General features: G+C 30.8%; 1 protein-coding gene across 1 annotated transcript; it reads right to left on the bottom strand.

Annotated features, from left to right (window-relative positions):
• Nucleotides 1–1,537: 1,537 nt before the first annotated feature.
• On the bottom strand, nucleotides 1,538–4,864 carry LOC108488324 (uncharacterized). Its single transcript, XM_017792605.2, has 9 exons — nucleotides 4,788–4,864; nucleotides 4,252–4,364; nucleotides 3,391–3,463; nucleotides 3,010–3,064; nucleotides 2,622–2,864; nucleotides 2,489–2,551; nucleotides 2,173–2,241; nucleotides 1,960–2,005; nucleotides 1,538–1,856 (listed from the first exon to the last, which is right to left on the bottom strand). The coding sequence occupies exons 1-9, from the start codon at nucleotides 4,862–4,864 to the stop codon at nucleotides 1,786–1,788; spliced, it is 810 nt and encodes a 269-aa protein (XP_017648094.1). The 3' UTR covers nucleotides 1,538–1,785.
• Between the last annotated feature and the right edge of the window lie 11,600 nt (nucleotides 4,865–16,464).

Raw genomic sequence — 16,464 nt, 5'->3', positions numbered from 1 at the left:
ATTTCCTGTGCACAATTAGTTGCTACCTAATTTAAAGAAAGAAATCCAATTTTAATATGATGATTTGGATCGCAAAACTTTATTTGGGATTATCTATTAGAGGAATTTGGAGGATAAGGGCAGGGTGCTATGGATGTTATCATACAAAGCCGAAGCTTGATAAGACATGTGAGAGGAGCTTTAGTTTGGTCAAGTCCTAAATCACAATATTCAACAATGCAAATTGGGCGGTAGCTAAATTCACTTGGAAGAGTTAAGCTAAATTTTTGTGTGGAAATACATAGCATCAATGTGTGCTATTTCTAGAGGTTTTCTTCGAGATAATAGTGATAATTGGTTGGTTGGTTGGTTATGCTAAGATTGCTGGTAGGGATGTACTAAATATCGATTAAATCAAATCAATAAAATAGAAATAATTTAATTTATTCGATTCTAAATAATTTATTTGATTAAATTATCTATTTTGAATACTCAAACCAAATAAATTAAATAAATACCTAATCCAATTACTCAGTATATAAAACAACCCAAATATAAATTTAACTTAACCCAATTAAATTACCCACCGAATTAATTAATTAATTAATCAATTCTAGATATAGAATTAAATGGTTGAATTAATTTTAATAAATAGCCCAACCCAATCAGTTCACCCAAATGTAAAATTAAATTCCTAAATATAAAATAACCCCACTTAATTATTTGATAAATAAATCTTTAAAGAAAACCTGACCTACCGGAATAGGAAATTTACGGTTTATTTGATTCTTGAAAAGTAAAAATGGAACAGATTGAATGCACAGATATAGTGAGTAATACAAGCTGAGTTGTAGTGAATCCCTGATGCACTGTAACATGGGAGAGATTTCAAGGAGATTGATGTGGAATGTAATCTCTGCGGTGTTAGAAGGTTGGCTGTAGTAAGGAGTCCATGGAATGAATGGTTCTTTCATATCTACAGGGAAGCCAGTTTCTCCACAGACTACATGGCCAATATGGATTCCAGTTTTTATTCTCCTCCACCTGAACATGTTACGTCCTGATGTACTGCCTTTTACTCTGAACAGTCTCATGTAATGCATACTGCAACTCAGTAACCTCCTTTTTCTACCCAAATTTATTTTTTCCAAAATAATATTTATTAATTAATTAAAAAATTCTTTATACTTTTTTTTAGATATATTTCCACAGCAGTCAATTATTAGTTTTGATTGGCAATTTTAAAAGTTCTTTTGTTGAGACGAGGACACCAAATGACAGCAACTGCATTGCAGTGGCAGTGTAGCATCTAAATAGTGTGATGTCTAAAACATGATGATATAAAACATGAGACACCAAGAAAAAAACATGAAGAAGACACCCACACAACATGAATACTCAAACATGCCAAAATCTATATAAAAACACATAATTTAACTTGTCAAAAGGCATACCAATATTAAATAACTTAAAAACAGTTATGACACTAGAAAATATATGAAACACAACACGGATTGCCAAGACTCCTAAGTTGAACATCAAACCATTGCAAATGTAATGAATGAAAAAGGTAAGAAGTTCAATGGTAGATTCCCGATGATGTTCAAAGGTTCCACATTTCAATTACTAACAAGAAAAATTCAATTCCAAGACTACAAATATTTTTATCAGCAACAATTACTTTCACAGAATCCTTATGTACTGAAATGCTAGAGGCAGGTGTATTCATTCTTTCAAAGATGATAAAGCACATAAACCTTATATCGGCGATAGACCAATGGATAACAAGCAAATTACCGAAATCATCTACTGTAGCTTCTTTATCCCAGGAAAGGAAGGGAGAATTGCAATAAAAGCATCACCATATCCAATAGAATCTATCATATTTAAGCAAAGAAAGTAAGAATAAATGAGTAAATGACCGGGTGACACTGTAAAATAACACAAGGTGAAATGTATTGAAAGATGGCAAAGACATACCACCATCCTCTCGTAGAATTTTTATGACCTCCCCGGATACATCAGACTGTAAAACAGTGATCGGAATTAGAGATAATCCAGATTGATTGATCATATAAACATAAGCATACAAGAAAAGTAACTCGAAAGACAAGTAGGGTGAACCGTGAAATCATTTCCATTTGTTAACATGCAGAAGCCACATCGTAATTCCTGTTAAGTTGAGATTTATACCGCAATCGGAATTTCACAGCCTAGTTGTTCGATGTAGCAAAGCACCTTGCCTTCCTTTACTATTTGCTTCTGTTGCATAAACGAAAGCAACAATTGAGACTTTGAGAGTACAAAGGAACCAATGGAACACACTAGAGATGGCTTCCAAGCCAATGGTTTCATGTATGTTTTGTCTGTTGAAGATAACATTTTGAAAACAAGGAATAAACAGTAAATTCACTTTGATAGCTATGACCAAAATTGAAGGAAAAGAACAAAGAAATATGAGCCCCTAAAATAAACAAACACTGCTACCAAAATCTATTGAAGTATTTACCTCTTTACACGATGGTGGAGCATGCTTCACCTTAATGGTTCGTGATCTCATGAAGAAACCTACCTGCACGATTTATCATCTTAGCTCTCTATTAGTTAAAAGAAAGAGGAGAATCTAAATTTCGGATTCTCACCTTTGGAGACTGAAGAATCACCAAACCTTCATCTGCAGCTTTATCAAGGAATGATTCAATTCTCCCTGAAGAAGATAGCGGTCTGGTGATAGCTAATGAAGGTGTTGAAACGGTCCCATTTGACTTAGGTGCTTCAACAGTTTTATTGGTGCTGACACTGACAGAAGGAGGACTTAAAATTGGAGGTGGAGGTTCACTTTTTCCAGCCAAGTTCCGCACTATGTATAGCCAAAATCCACCAAGCTAAATGGAGACAGAAAGATAAAGACTTTGATAGAATATCAATTATAACATCTGCAGTGCTTCGATACAAAACAAAACAGTTCATGTAGAAAAGCCATTCACATTATCAAGCTATTTATGGCACAAGAAAATAAAATCCACTTACTTTTAGTTTCTGCAATGGAAGTTGTACTGCATATATCTCTGACCAAAGATTCCACCTGCAGTTAGAAATTGTAAACTACAAAGTTTAAAAATATAAGCTAAAAGTACGATATTCAATTCATTTATAGAAGTCCCTAAATATGAAAGATTCACATATTTATTCCAAATTTCTAACTGATGAGTACACAAAAATGAAAAATCAAGTACTTCATTTTCCCCAATTTCCATATATAGTGTCTTCACAGCTACTATGCAGTAAACTTCAAAATCCACTAGACAAAACATTTTTAATTTAAAGGTGAAAAAAGAATAGCAATAATGATTTTTGCATAACATACATTGCTTGCATTAATGGTTTACAGAAAACAATCATGAACTCAACCCAGATGAATTTGGAATAAGCTGGCTAGTCGAACCAGACATTTTAGTTTCTTTAGAATCATTATTTGTAGTAGCTGCAGTTCAGCAACCAAAGGGACGTAGATATAAGCCATGAATTGACAGAAATGAATAAGATTCTCACCCTAACATTCGATTTTCACGCATTATATATAAAATAAGAAAGAAAGAAATCTCATAAAATATGACCCTTTCAACAAATCATTGCAGTTTAGGAAGCTCAAAAGAGAAAACAGAGATAATGGAGAAACTTCAAAATATTCAAAATTACACACTTGAATCAGTGGGTACTTCATTTCCAAGTTTGACAGAGGTTACTGCAAGTCAGTAAATAAAATGACCAACAATAATCTGGAAGAATATTTCTTTCCCCAAGCAGTAGCATGTAGAAAACCTTGAATGAAGAAAGATTGAGCAGTTGAGACACAAATGGATTGCACCATTTCATGAAATTATTACAATGCAAACAAGATTCAATAGTTACAGGGTTATTTTCTTTCCCTCCTTACACCAGTGTTAAGAGACCTGGGTCAGCTAGTCAAATCAATTGATGGAAACAGGTGGTATATCTGATCCAATATATATCATTAAACCAGGGATTTTCGATTCAGACAAAAACCAGTTGTACCAGTCAAAAAACATTTAAACTGGTTTTAAACTTAATTTTTAAATTTATTGTATGCCATGAGATTTGGATCTTTAACCCCTTGAACTTGCACTATACTATTAAGCAAAATTCATATTTCTACTAAATATCTATTATATTTAATATTTTAAATTATTTTTTAATAAACTGGAAGGTCCCACTGGTTGAATCTGTTCAATCAGTAACCAGAGGTCTCACCAGTGTGACCTTCATCCGGCTTTTTAAGCATTGCCTTTGTATTTCTTTTCCTACCCTTTTCCTTTTTCTCCCAAAGCCTTACAGCACAATTACAGATGAAAGATTTCTGACATCTATAACGAAGTCAAAATGACCTCAAATTGTAAAGGAACTATAGACTCCTATTTGGACAAACTTTAAGTAGACAATGGAACTGAAACAAGAGAAGAAATTGATGTTGTCAAGTTGCACCATAGAAACTATCATATTCTCCTCCAATGTAAACAAACTAAAAACTACTTTTCTATTTATAAACGACTGCACAAGTAGTGTCTGTATTTCTTTCGTTATACATATAAACACAACTCCGCATATATGAATTATCTACCAAATACTCATGAAAGGCTTTTAAGGAAATATTAGTTAGTAAAGCTATCCAGGAGGGAATATGCTACTAAATGTGAAATGAGCAAAATTACGTAGTAAATATGTCTTCATGAGACTGCTGTGTTTCTTTAAGAACCAGAAGAACTATTAGTGAAGGCACAATAGTTTACTGTCTCAACTCTCTATATCCCCATACCTCACTGTGCAATGAATAAAGTACATCAAGTGGGGACTTATCCCTCGCCATAAATATGTAATAAGAGATCTTGATTATGATAATTCACTGAAAGAAAACGAAGAAGAAGAGTGAGCACTATATTAGAAAAAGTAACTTACCCTGGGTTTCCAAAGTTGGACTACAACCTATGCTGAATGCCTTCTCCAAGCGTCTAACCAGGGAAGTATATTGCACTGGTCTTTGCCTTATACAAATTCTAACATTATTCAGCTTTGAAATTATCAACTCCTACTTTTCCGAAACACAACTTTGGAATTTTAATATTTGGAACTCCTAAGCTACCTGAAATAACAGCAAGTTACCATGACTAAAGTGCATACATACATATATGAAAGTTTCTCAAGCAATGATAAGATAATTAATTGCTAAAAATCTTTATTGATTTTGTGGAGAGACAATCAGACAAGTCATGTCAGATTAATAATGGGACAAAAAAATTTTCTGGACTTTTAAAGTTATGAATGCATCTATCACGCACAAGCATTTCCAACATCTAATTTATGGCTTACATCTCAAAGCAAAGAATGCAAAGCATCAGGCTTAAAGATCATAATATGCACAGCACATGTAGTGGCCCTGCAAGGTCTGCATCATGTCATGCATGCATAGATACATTACATTACTACAAGCAAATTTACAGCTTTATCAGTCTATAACACGGTGGCATAATCAGAAACTATCAAACATGCCTGGTTCTCCCTGCATGGAGCATGCATGTCAGAATCGAAGTACAAAGGCAAAAATATACAGGTTTCTTATCACTGCAGTTTAGTATAAACAAACTTCTATTGCCTGCAAAGGATGGAAGATGCTAACCCAAGCCTTACTACAGTGCATACATCAGAAGATGCATGCGAGCCAAAGGCGCCCCAAGAGACATGAAACTTTACACAAATTAGAATCTTCATATTTACCCCAAAAGTTCAGACTTCAGACAACAGAAAATGGTAGACGAACTAGCTTTTTATAGTGTCAAACATGCTGCATTGCAACAAAATATTTGGGTTGATCTTCTCCGGTAAAACAAAAGGTTAAGATTTAGAGTTTAAAACAAACGGAAAATGAAAAAACAATTGGATAATAAAACTTAGACATGGATCATAAGTTTTGATAAAATTGTCAACAAAAAGTTTAATAGTACATTTTATCTTGTTCATACTACAAGAATCATAAAGAAAAAGCATAAGTTTTAAAGTTTTTAAGAAAGAATAGCAAAGTTAACTCTGTTCCATCCAGAAAACAATGCATTAAAAATATTTTATAAGAATAATCTTGCTAAACAAAGAGCAAAGTGAATAATTGCCCATATATGTATGTATATATATATATGTTAAATAATAACCCAAAATGGCAATCAATCTTGAATTTTGACAATATTCGGAACCAACAAGAACAATGTTTACAATTCAAGTAACAAATTCCAATTCCAAAAAATCCCAGTCTCTTAACAAAACAAAAATCAAATACCCTTTCCCTTATACGCAAAAGCTAATTCAAGAGATTACCAAAAAAAAAAAAAAAACAGCTAATTCAAGAACCAAGACACAGAAGAACAAAACTAAAAAAAAAAAAAAAACCTTTACGCATCCAAACTTGAAAAACAACCAAAACACAATTAAAATCTTGGTCAGCTTAACTTAAAAAATCACATGGAAAGAGAAAAAGAGAAATTCACATGTGGCCATGGAAAAAGCAACGAATTTCTCTACCGTTTCAAAGGGATCAAATACAAGAAGTTTGAAGAAGAAAAATAGCCAAAGAGAAAAGCAACAATGAAAAAACGTGTGGGTGAAATGGAATGTGTAGTCAAGCGTTAAACCCCATGAAAGAAATTTCAGCTGCTCATTTACAAAGTAACCAAAATAGAACACTGCAGAGACCACTTAGCCAAAGAAAGTGAATAGGGCCAAGTACATAATTATCCAACTGGATGTTTTTTCTTTTCTTTTCTGTTCTTTTAACGTAGAGCCTGAAAATTTAGGTTTCTTGTTTTTAATTGTTTTTTACTTTTTGGTAACTATATAAAATTATAAATATTTTATAATAAACAAATAAATCAAATATAGTTTTTGAAAATTGAATCTTCAGACTAAATTACAGATTTTGATGAAAAATTTTACTTTTATATTTTCCTGTTATTTTGAAAATATCGTCATTGAATAAAATTAACTACCAAAAATAATCGGTAAGCTTATGGAATATTATATTATTTTATACATTTTTAGTAAATATACATTGTCAAAATTAAACTTGAGTTAAATATTTTAATATAACAATTATGAAATAAACTACTAATTTTCAATTTTATTTATTTGATAGAAAATCGTCCCACTTGTAAATAATAACTCTGATTTATTTTTAAAACTATCTATTTTTTAGGTTTAATGATAAATTTGACCACTAACATTTGTATGTTTTGTCAAAATGATTCTAATTCTGTTTTGAGTTTTTTAAATCATCAATTTTGATATTTTTTCAAATTGCATTTTCTAACAGTTTAATGAATAAATTCAAGGTTTTAATTTTTTTATTTCTTTCAAAATATTTTAGTCTTTCATATGTTTTTTTTTTTGAGAAGTTTTTTATTTTTAATTTAATGTATTATTTTTATTTTTTATTTTTCACATGCAATTATCTTATCGGGTTATCTAAGTAATAAATTACATCCCATTAGAAATATTCCACATATGAAATTTCACAACATCTTCGTTAACTTTTTAACGGTACTTTTATTAAATTTATTAAAGAAAATAGATTGAAAAAAAAGATTGATGGCAAAAGAAATATTAAAAATACAATCAGGACTATTTTGACAAAATATATAAATATTAGTGATCAAATTTGTCATTAAACTTTTTTTTATCAAATGAAAGTTTAATCCATTAAAGGAAAACTAGTACAAATACATATCACAGCCCAAAGGCTTGACCCACACAACCACTTGGAAATCCGAGTCACCTTAACATACTCACCGTTACACAATTAAAAATACTTACTTAGGACTTATATAACTAAAATATAAAGTTATAATGAATATGAATGTAATAAAATAATTTTAACAGTAAATAAATTTAAATTTTAAAATCTAAAAAGTAGAAAAATTGAATTCTTAAAATAAAAGTATAAAATTAAATTTCAAATTTAATAATAGTACAAGAATTTATGACATATTTTAACATTTTTTAGTTTGGAAAGATAAAGAGAAAAGAAATTTAAATAATTTGTGTGCATCTACTTATATGAGTAATATTTGGTATATTGTTTTAAAATATTTATTTTTAATATTGTACTATACGCTATATTTATTATCCCCAATCTTATTTGTTGAGTTTAAAATTTTCTCTTATTTTATTGTGCTTATATATAAATTTTATCATGCTAGGTTACATTTTAATTATTTTTGAGTTAATTTTTATGTTGTGTTATTTATGATTAAATATATTAGGTATATTAAATATATTTTTGAAGTTAATCAATGATGTGACTAGTAGGTAAATATCCATGGTTAATAAACCAAATACTAGGGTTCATGATATATTTAATGGTAAACTATCTCATTAATCATTTTAAAATTAAGTTGTCCATATTTTAGTCACCTCAAAAAAATTTGTTAATTTGGTCAACTTCGTTAAAGAAACTGATCACTCAACCGTTAAATCTACATCTTCCACTATTTAAATTCATTTTTTATTTGTTTTTAAAATTATTCTTTTTTTTCCTATTTCCTCTCCATTTCATCTTCTCCCTTCTAATCTAAAAATCCTAGTCGTCGCCTCCTTTAAAGATGTCTTTATTGCTTCCATCGAACAACCACCAATAAGCTCAAAGGTAGAAAGATGTCTCAAAATCAAGTCATATCGACGATGAGGTTATGAGATTGAAACACTAATATTCTAAAGCTTTGGGAGTGACTTCACAATTTTTGATGGATTTTTTTTTTGAGAAATCTAGTCCTATAGATTTGAAGAAGAGGCTTTGAGCTTTACTTTGGTGACTTGGATCAATAGTCTAACACAGGAGAAGACGTCAGACAATCATTGCAACAACAGTGGAAAGCAGCTATTGTGGGTAAGGAGAAGAAATGAGAAGAAAAATAGGGAGAGAAAAAAGAAGCATCATTCAACATCATTCATTAACTGTACAAAGCTCAATGTCAGTGGTTTGATGGAGGAAATGATAACATCTTTAAGGGAGGCAATGACTAAGGTTTCTGGGTTATAAGGGAAAATATGAAAAAAAAATAGAAAAGAAATAAAGCGTTTCGTTAAATTTAATGATGGAGTGATCAATATGGTCAATTTCGTATAAAGACAAATGTTTACTCATTTTGTTATCTTGATTTTATTTGTTTTACTGAGCATTTTGACTCTCAATTTTTAAATTTTAGTCAAATTATTTTGTTTTGGATAGAAAAGTTGACTAAATCATTGTAATTTCAATGGCATTGGTGAGATAGTCATATGACAATTTACATGTACTTCACTATTGACATGGATAACTTTTTTTTTAAAAAAATTTGTTGAATTTTTATGAAGTATATGTGGACTGTCATATAAGTTACCACTTCAGTGCCATTAAAATTTTAATGGCTCAGTTAATTTTCCCATCTAAAAAATAATTTGACCAAATTTTAAAGGTTGAAGGCCAAATTGATAAAAGAAAATGAAGTAGGGCCAAAGTGAAAAAGGGAAAAACATTAGGGGCTAAATTTATCATTATCCTCATTAATTATTTCAATTTTATTTTTTATTTTGTATTATAAATGTTAATAAAAGTTTCCTTTATTTAAATGTAAAAATTATTTTCATTTTTCTCTTAAAAAGTTTTTTTTCATTTTATACCAATTTAGCAACTATTTTTCTACTTCATTGGGTTATTTTATCGGCTTAGTTTGTATTAAGAATTTAATTTTGATTGTTAGGATTTTGTTTGAAATAGTAGTCAAATCCCAAACCTTTAACATTGTAACGATGATAACAGAATTTGCTTGTCATTAATTTATTTATTTTATTAATTGATTGGTTAATAAAGTGTGATTTTTTTAGCTATTTTTATATGATTTTATTATTTATATTTGGATTTGTAATTATAAACTTGTATTCTTCTATGAGAGTGTAATGTGTATTACTATTACACCCAATACTTATTAATTATAGTGATTTTACTTTGAAACTATTAATCATGGGTGAAGAGAAGGGTGCTCCAAAAATTTGAAAAATTTTATTCTAGACACCATAAATTTTATAAATTTATCAGTTAATACATTGTAAAATTATAGTTTAGCCTCTCAAAAATAAAAAATTTCAATTTAATAATTTTAAAAACTGTAAAAATATAAACCAATACAACAATAAATTTTATTTTAATTCTCATAAAATATACCTATCACACGTGAATGCGTGTGGAAGCCACAAATTTAGAACATAAATGTGTGTTTAAAAATAACATACAATAAATAATGAAAAGTGAAAACCATGTATCCGAACACATATGTGTGCATAATAAATTGATGAAGGTAATAAAGTGTACATAAAAAATTAAAATGTACAAAAATATCTAAAATAAAGTTTTAGTTGAGTGATAAATTAAATTTTTTACTAATGCAATTCATGTGGATTCAAAACCAACTACACATATTTTTATTAGTTCTTTTAAATAAAAAGATTAAAGTATCATTGAATAATATGACTTATTTTAATTATGAAAGGATATTTTCGTAATTTTTCTAACCGAATTGGTGTCTAGTTGACTCGTGACACCAACTTAATAAAAAGCTTAAATAATAATAAGTATAGATATACAATTAATGGAGATAATAAATGTAACGCCCCAAATTTAATATTTCTGCTTCTGCAATTATTTGACATACAAATATTTATTTGTTTCAGTGGTTAAGTGTTCTGGGTGTGTGTGTGAGATCCTAAGTTTAAGTTATGCCTTTGGCAAAATTTGAGATTTTTTTCTGAATAAAGCCTTATTTCTGGTCAGTAAGCTTGTAGTTGGAAGTTGGTAAATTATATCAGAATGGGCTTGCTGGTCCTGTGGTTAAGATGTGCGTTGGTGTGATGAAAGTTTGGGGTTTGAATCCCTGCGTGAGCATGGGAGTTCGTTTTTGCATGTTTGACTGAGGGAGTTTTGGTCAAACAGAAATTTTAAGGAGTTGGTTGTTAGTAGGAGTTGAGGGAGAAAAATAAGAGATTTTGGGGTCTTTCAATCATTTTAACTTTCTCTGCCAAATTTTGACTTGGTTTCCCTCCTCTTCTCTTTTCTTTCTTTTTGCTAAATCCATTTCTTCCTTTCCGTTCTGCAACATTGACTCACATGAGTTGGTAAGTTCAGTAAGTGAGTTTTTGGAAATTTTGGTATAAGATAGAATCACAATTTAATGGGGTTTTAATTCGTTTTTAGGAGGCCATTGATGAGTTGTGGGTTTTTGACTGGTGCTATATAGTGCGAATTCGCCAATGTTCGTTCAAAGGTAAGAGATTTAATGGTTTTAAGTTTGAATATCTCGTCAAGTTTTCGATCGAATAACGATTTAAGTGACTAAGTTGGGTCAATTATAGGTGTTGGATATCTCGGGAGTGTTTCTACATCGAAAACGTACCAGGTGTGTACCAGAAACGCGAAAAATAGGGTTCGGCGAAAAGCCAAAAAAGCTTATTGTTGACCCCACACGGGTGTGTGGTCGCCTGTGTGGTAGGCCGTGTGATGGAACACAGGCATTTGATCGATGAGTCAGGCCGTGCGCGCATGACATGGCCGTGTGATGGCCATTTAGGCCGTGTGCGACATACGGGCTAAACCAATTTAGGCTGTGTGGGCCACACGTGTGTGTCAGATTCTGGGCTAGGCCGTGTAATCTACACGACCTAGGCCAATTTGGGCCGTGTGGGCCCACACGGGTAGGCCACATGGGCGTGTGAGCCTATGTTTCTGAAAAATTATCTAAGTTTGCACGGGTCACCCAAGTCGACTATGGACCTACTAGAGGATCGATAAGCCTTACTTAGACCCCTACACGAGTGAGTGATCTGTTTGTCTGATTTCTGTACCAAGCATGAATTATGGCATTTGATTGTATGTACTATAATTGTATGTTAGCATGACATCTTTTGTATGTTGCATTGCATCAGGGTGGGTTATTGATGATATTTGGAGGAAGTGTCTGAAAAGCTATTAAGCCTGTTATCTGGTAGCTCTGCTGCAAATTTCTGATTTTGTATCGCATTTCGGTACAACATGGTGTGTAGGGATGGGTCGGTTGATTTAATCCCCACATAGTGTGTAGGGCTGGACGAAGATGGTGTGTAGAGGCTGGTGGGTAGGATTCGATTTTTATCAGAATCAGATTTCAGATCGTCATGTGCCAAAACCCTAATATAATTCTGAGATTGATTCTCTAATGGGCTCGGGCCTGGACTGTAAATGACTGTGTTCTAATGTGTTTCTGTATGCATATTTGCTGTGGGGATTACACACTGAGTTTGCGAAAACTCACCCTTTCTGTTTAATCTGTACAGGTAATCCCCAGACTTGATGGATTAGCGTAGTGGATGACTCGACGGTGGCCACATGTAAATTTTAGACCATTTTCGTAAAATTTCAAATTTTATCACTTATTTGGGGTTTGATGTAAATTTTGAGACTTTAGACTGTTCTGGATTTTTACTTTGAATTTTTAACTGCTGTATGGTTTTAAAACGGCAAAATGGTAAAAACTCGATTTCGCTAAAAACAAAGGGTTCTTTCAACACGAACAGTTTTCTAAAAATTAGTGTTTTCCAAAGCTTCCGCTAAAAAGGGATATGATTTTAGAAATAACGAATAATATGCGTTTTACTTCAAATTAGGATAAAGCTAATTAATTGGAATGATTCTAACTCGACAAACTTATTTTCAACTTCTATTCTATGTGACATCGCCAGTTCGGCTATAGCGTCTAGGCTGGGTTTGGGGTGTTACAATAAAGTTTGCATAATAAAATTAAAATGTATAAATAAATTTAAACAAATCCTTGATTGAGTAGTAAATTTAATTTTTTTCAATGTAATTGGTATGGGTTCAAATCTCACAATATTTATTATTTTTTAATTAAAAATATTAAGTACCTTCAAATAATATAACTTATTTTCAATATGGAAGGTCTTTCTTGAAATTTTCTGACCGAATTGGTGTCCAGTTGACTCGTGACACCAACTCAGTCAGGGATTTTATTAATAGTATAGATATACAATTGATGGAGGTAATAAAGTATATATAATAAAATTAAAATGTATAAATATGTAACAACCCATTTTTTAGTGGTATCGAAAACGGTAGTTTTGGAACCCCATTTCCAACATTCGAATTTTGTCCCTTAATTTTGTCAATCGAATAGTTAATTAAGATATATTGACTAAATAAGATCAATTGAATAATTGGACCATTTCTATTTACCTAAATGATAGTGAAAGCTAGTTGTAAACCATCAATTGTGTTAATCATACTTAAGCTTAATTTATAATGATTAATTAAGTTAATTATTATTAATTATAAACTAATCTAACTGTAAAAGCTAAAATAAAATAAACAAAGAAGGAAATCTTCTTCATTATTCTTCATCGTCGTACAAAGAAGGAAAGAAATCAATGTTTAAGCTCAAACTTTCGATTATAAATTGATCAGGAGTTGAATCAACAGGAGGATAATTGAGGAAAAGGTAAAATTGCAGATTAGACCTCAATGTTTTGTTTGTTGTTGTTTCTAGTTAATTCATGTGGTATGACTACATGTAATTGTAATATATACTTGAATTATGAATTTGTGTTTGTGTGAATGTAATTTGAATTGTTTACGATTTGATACAAAAAGGTGAGATATGAACAAAATTGTAAAGAAATGGTTATATGTGCTAAATGTGCCCGAGTGAACGTAATAAAGGATAGGATACGATTAGCATGCTAATAGGGGTAATTGCACTTTGATATAGGATATATGTGATGGTACGAAGTATATGATTGTATAGAGTTATTATTGATTATACCAGAATCCAGCATTTGTTGCGGTTTATTGAGTTATATGTCTCTACGGAGACTCTGGAGTGGTGAAGGGACGTATTTTTATACGATTATATATGTTGCCTACAGGCTTTGCGCTTCGGTGCCCTAGTGTGGTGTAGTGACCCGTGTATTTGAATTTTTCATTAGAATTCATCAAGCTAAATGGTTAAAGAAAAGTGAAAAAAAATAGTGAAATGGTATGAATTGATATACAAAATATTATATGTTGATTGAACTATACGAATGGTATTAAATTATTGATCCAATATGAATGGCTTTGAATTGAATGTTAAATGCTTGAATTGTTATTGATATGGTTATACGAGGAACTCACCTCATTGATATGTGATTGTCATGTTTAGGCAAACTTGCCAAGTTGAATTGCTTATTGTATTAAATTGTAAAATGAGGTAAGTTATTGTTTTATGCCTATGAACTTACTAAGCGTTTGACATGCTTATACCATTGTTCATTTTTCTTTGTAGTTGTCAGCTTGCAGAACGTGTCGATCAGATTGTCTCGAAGCTCATACTATCCTGCTATCAACTTGGTAGACTTTTGATCATTTTAAGATTTGGTTATGTGACATGTACATAGGTGTTAATATATATATGTATGTTGACCTTGGAAATAATAGTTTGGCCTGAATCTTGGTTAATGGTTGATTTTGAAAATGTTAATGTTCATACCTATATGTGTATGTTTGGTATTATGGTTAATGGTTAAGATTATGATATTAAATGGATTTGCATGTTTGAATAGTTTGCGATACCATAAGTTGAAATGATATGTTTAAGTGCCTAATTAATGTATAATGGTTTAGATGATTGAGCAATTGTTGAAATAAGATGTTTTGGTATGATTTTGGGTTGGTTTTGTACAGGCATAAATGTGCAAGTAAGCACCAATTGGTATATGGTTAAGCTAGTTTGAATAGGTACCAAAACATGGATTTTTGAAACTTTTCTTTTGAGGTATCGGTATGAAATGGTATACATACTTTAGAATTTTTTCTTAATTTTCAAAACATCGAACATTAAAATGGTATCGATATAGATGTAAAGTATCAATATCATGAAAAAGGCATCGATACTTTATGACCACTATTGATACATTAGGTTTAATTTAATTTTTTTCTAAACATTGAAGCTTAAATTTGAAAACTTTGCAATTTGGTCCTATTTCATATTCGAAATAGCAAATGAGCTTTCGTAAGCTCAATTGAGTCTTAAAAAAGTTTGTATAGCATGTGATAATTGTGATTATGAAAAGTTTGAATGTTTAAATGATTTATTTATATTGTTTTTTTACAGTAGTTGCTTCGGCAATGGATGTGCCATCCTATAGCTTGGACCCAACGATCAGGTAGAGCAAAAGGTGTTACAAAATAAATCAAAATAAAGTCTTGGTTGAGTAGTAAATTTAAAATTTTCCAATGTAATTGGCATGATTTCAAATCCCACAATATGCATATTTTTATTTTTATTTTAAAATTAAAAATACTAAAGTACCCTCAAATAATATAACTTATTTTAAATATGGAAGATCATTTTTGTAATTTCCTAATCAAGTTGGTGTCCGGACGACTTGCAATGCCATCTCAACCAAAGATATTAAAAAGATATTAAATATGAATTATTTGAGTTGATTTCATTAAAAATAATTTGAAAACAATTTAAATGTCTCCGTAGCAGCTCTGGGCTCAACCATTGTAAGCTGTGATTATAAAGGCCTAACCACCAATTACAAAGCCTTATTGGTCTCGTGATCAACCATACAATATGAGAGGTCAAAGTTTATATTGACCTTATCTATGGATGGAGGCAACCGATGGGTAATTGGGAACCTACAAGAAATTAGACCTGTCTAAAAAATGGGTAATCTATTCGGCTCAGCTTAGGCTAGGTTTAGATAATAAAAAAATTATATTTTGGGTTGGATGTAGTTCAAATTCAATTTAAATAATAAATAATATTTTAAATTTTAAATTTAACTATAAAATATTAATTAAAATACATTTTAAAAATATTTTATTATTTTTCAAATAATGAGACAAGCTTTTTGGACAGTCAAATCGATTGAAAAACAGGTTTAGATATAAAATTTTCTTGAAACTGTACCTCAACTTGTTTCGAACTAGCCCATTGATAGCTTTAGGAGAAACCAATCTTGCCTTCCATGTGGACACACAACTATTAATGTGATCATAGTGCAAACCTTACTCTAAATTTCATTCATTTCATATTTTAAACTCTTACTCCTCACTTTATTCTTCGTAAATTCTTTTTTAAATAAAAATACTTATTATTCATCTACACTATGGTTTTAAATTTTTTTTATCGTCAATATTGATCAAAATTGGTTATAAAACTAGAAACAAATTTAAAATTACAAATGGAATCTCTGACCAAAAATTTATATAAGAAATGAAAAGTGTCTTTAAAAAAATGTGAGAAAAATATATCCAAAATTCACTAGCTACATATCTAGACGCCAAATTTCCTGTTGGATGGATGGTTACCCCCAAGCCCCAAACCTTCTAGAAACGAGGGATGTCTAAAGAGTCAA

This window comes from Gossypium arboreum, chromosome 10, assembly GCF_025698485.1.
Source record: "Gossypium arboreum isolate Shixiya-1 chromosome 10, ASM2569848v2, whole genome shotgun sequence".
In the NCBI taxonomy this organism is placed as follows: domain Eukaryota; kingdom Viridiplantae; phylum Streptophyta; class Magnoliopsida; order Malvales; family Malvaceae; genus Gossypium; species Gossypium arboreum.
Note: the sequence above shows the minus strand (reverse complement) of the source record. Positions and strands in the feature narration are given on the sequence as shown.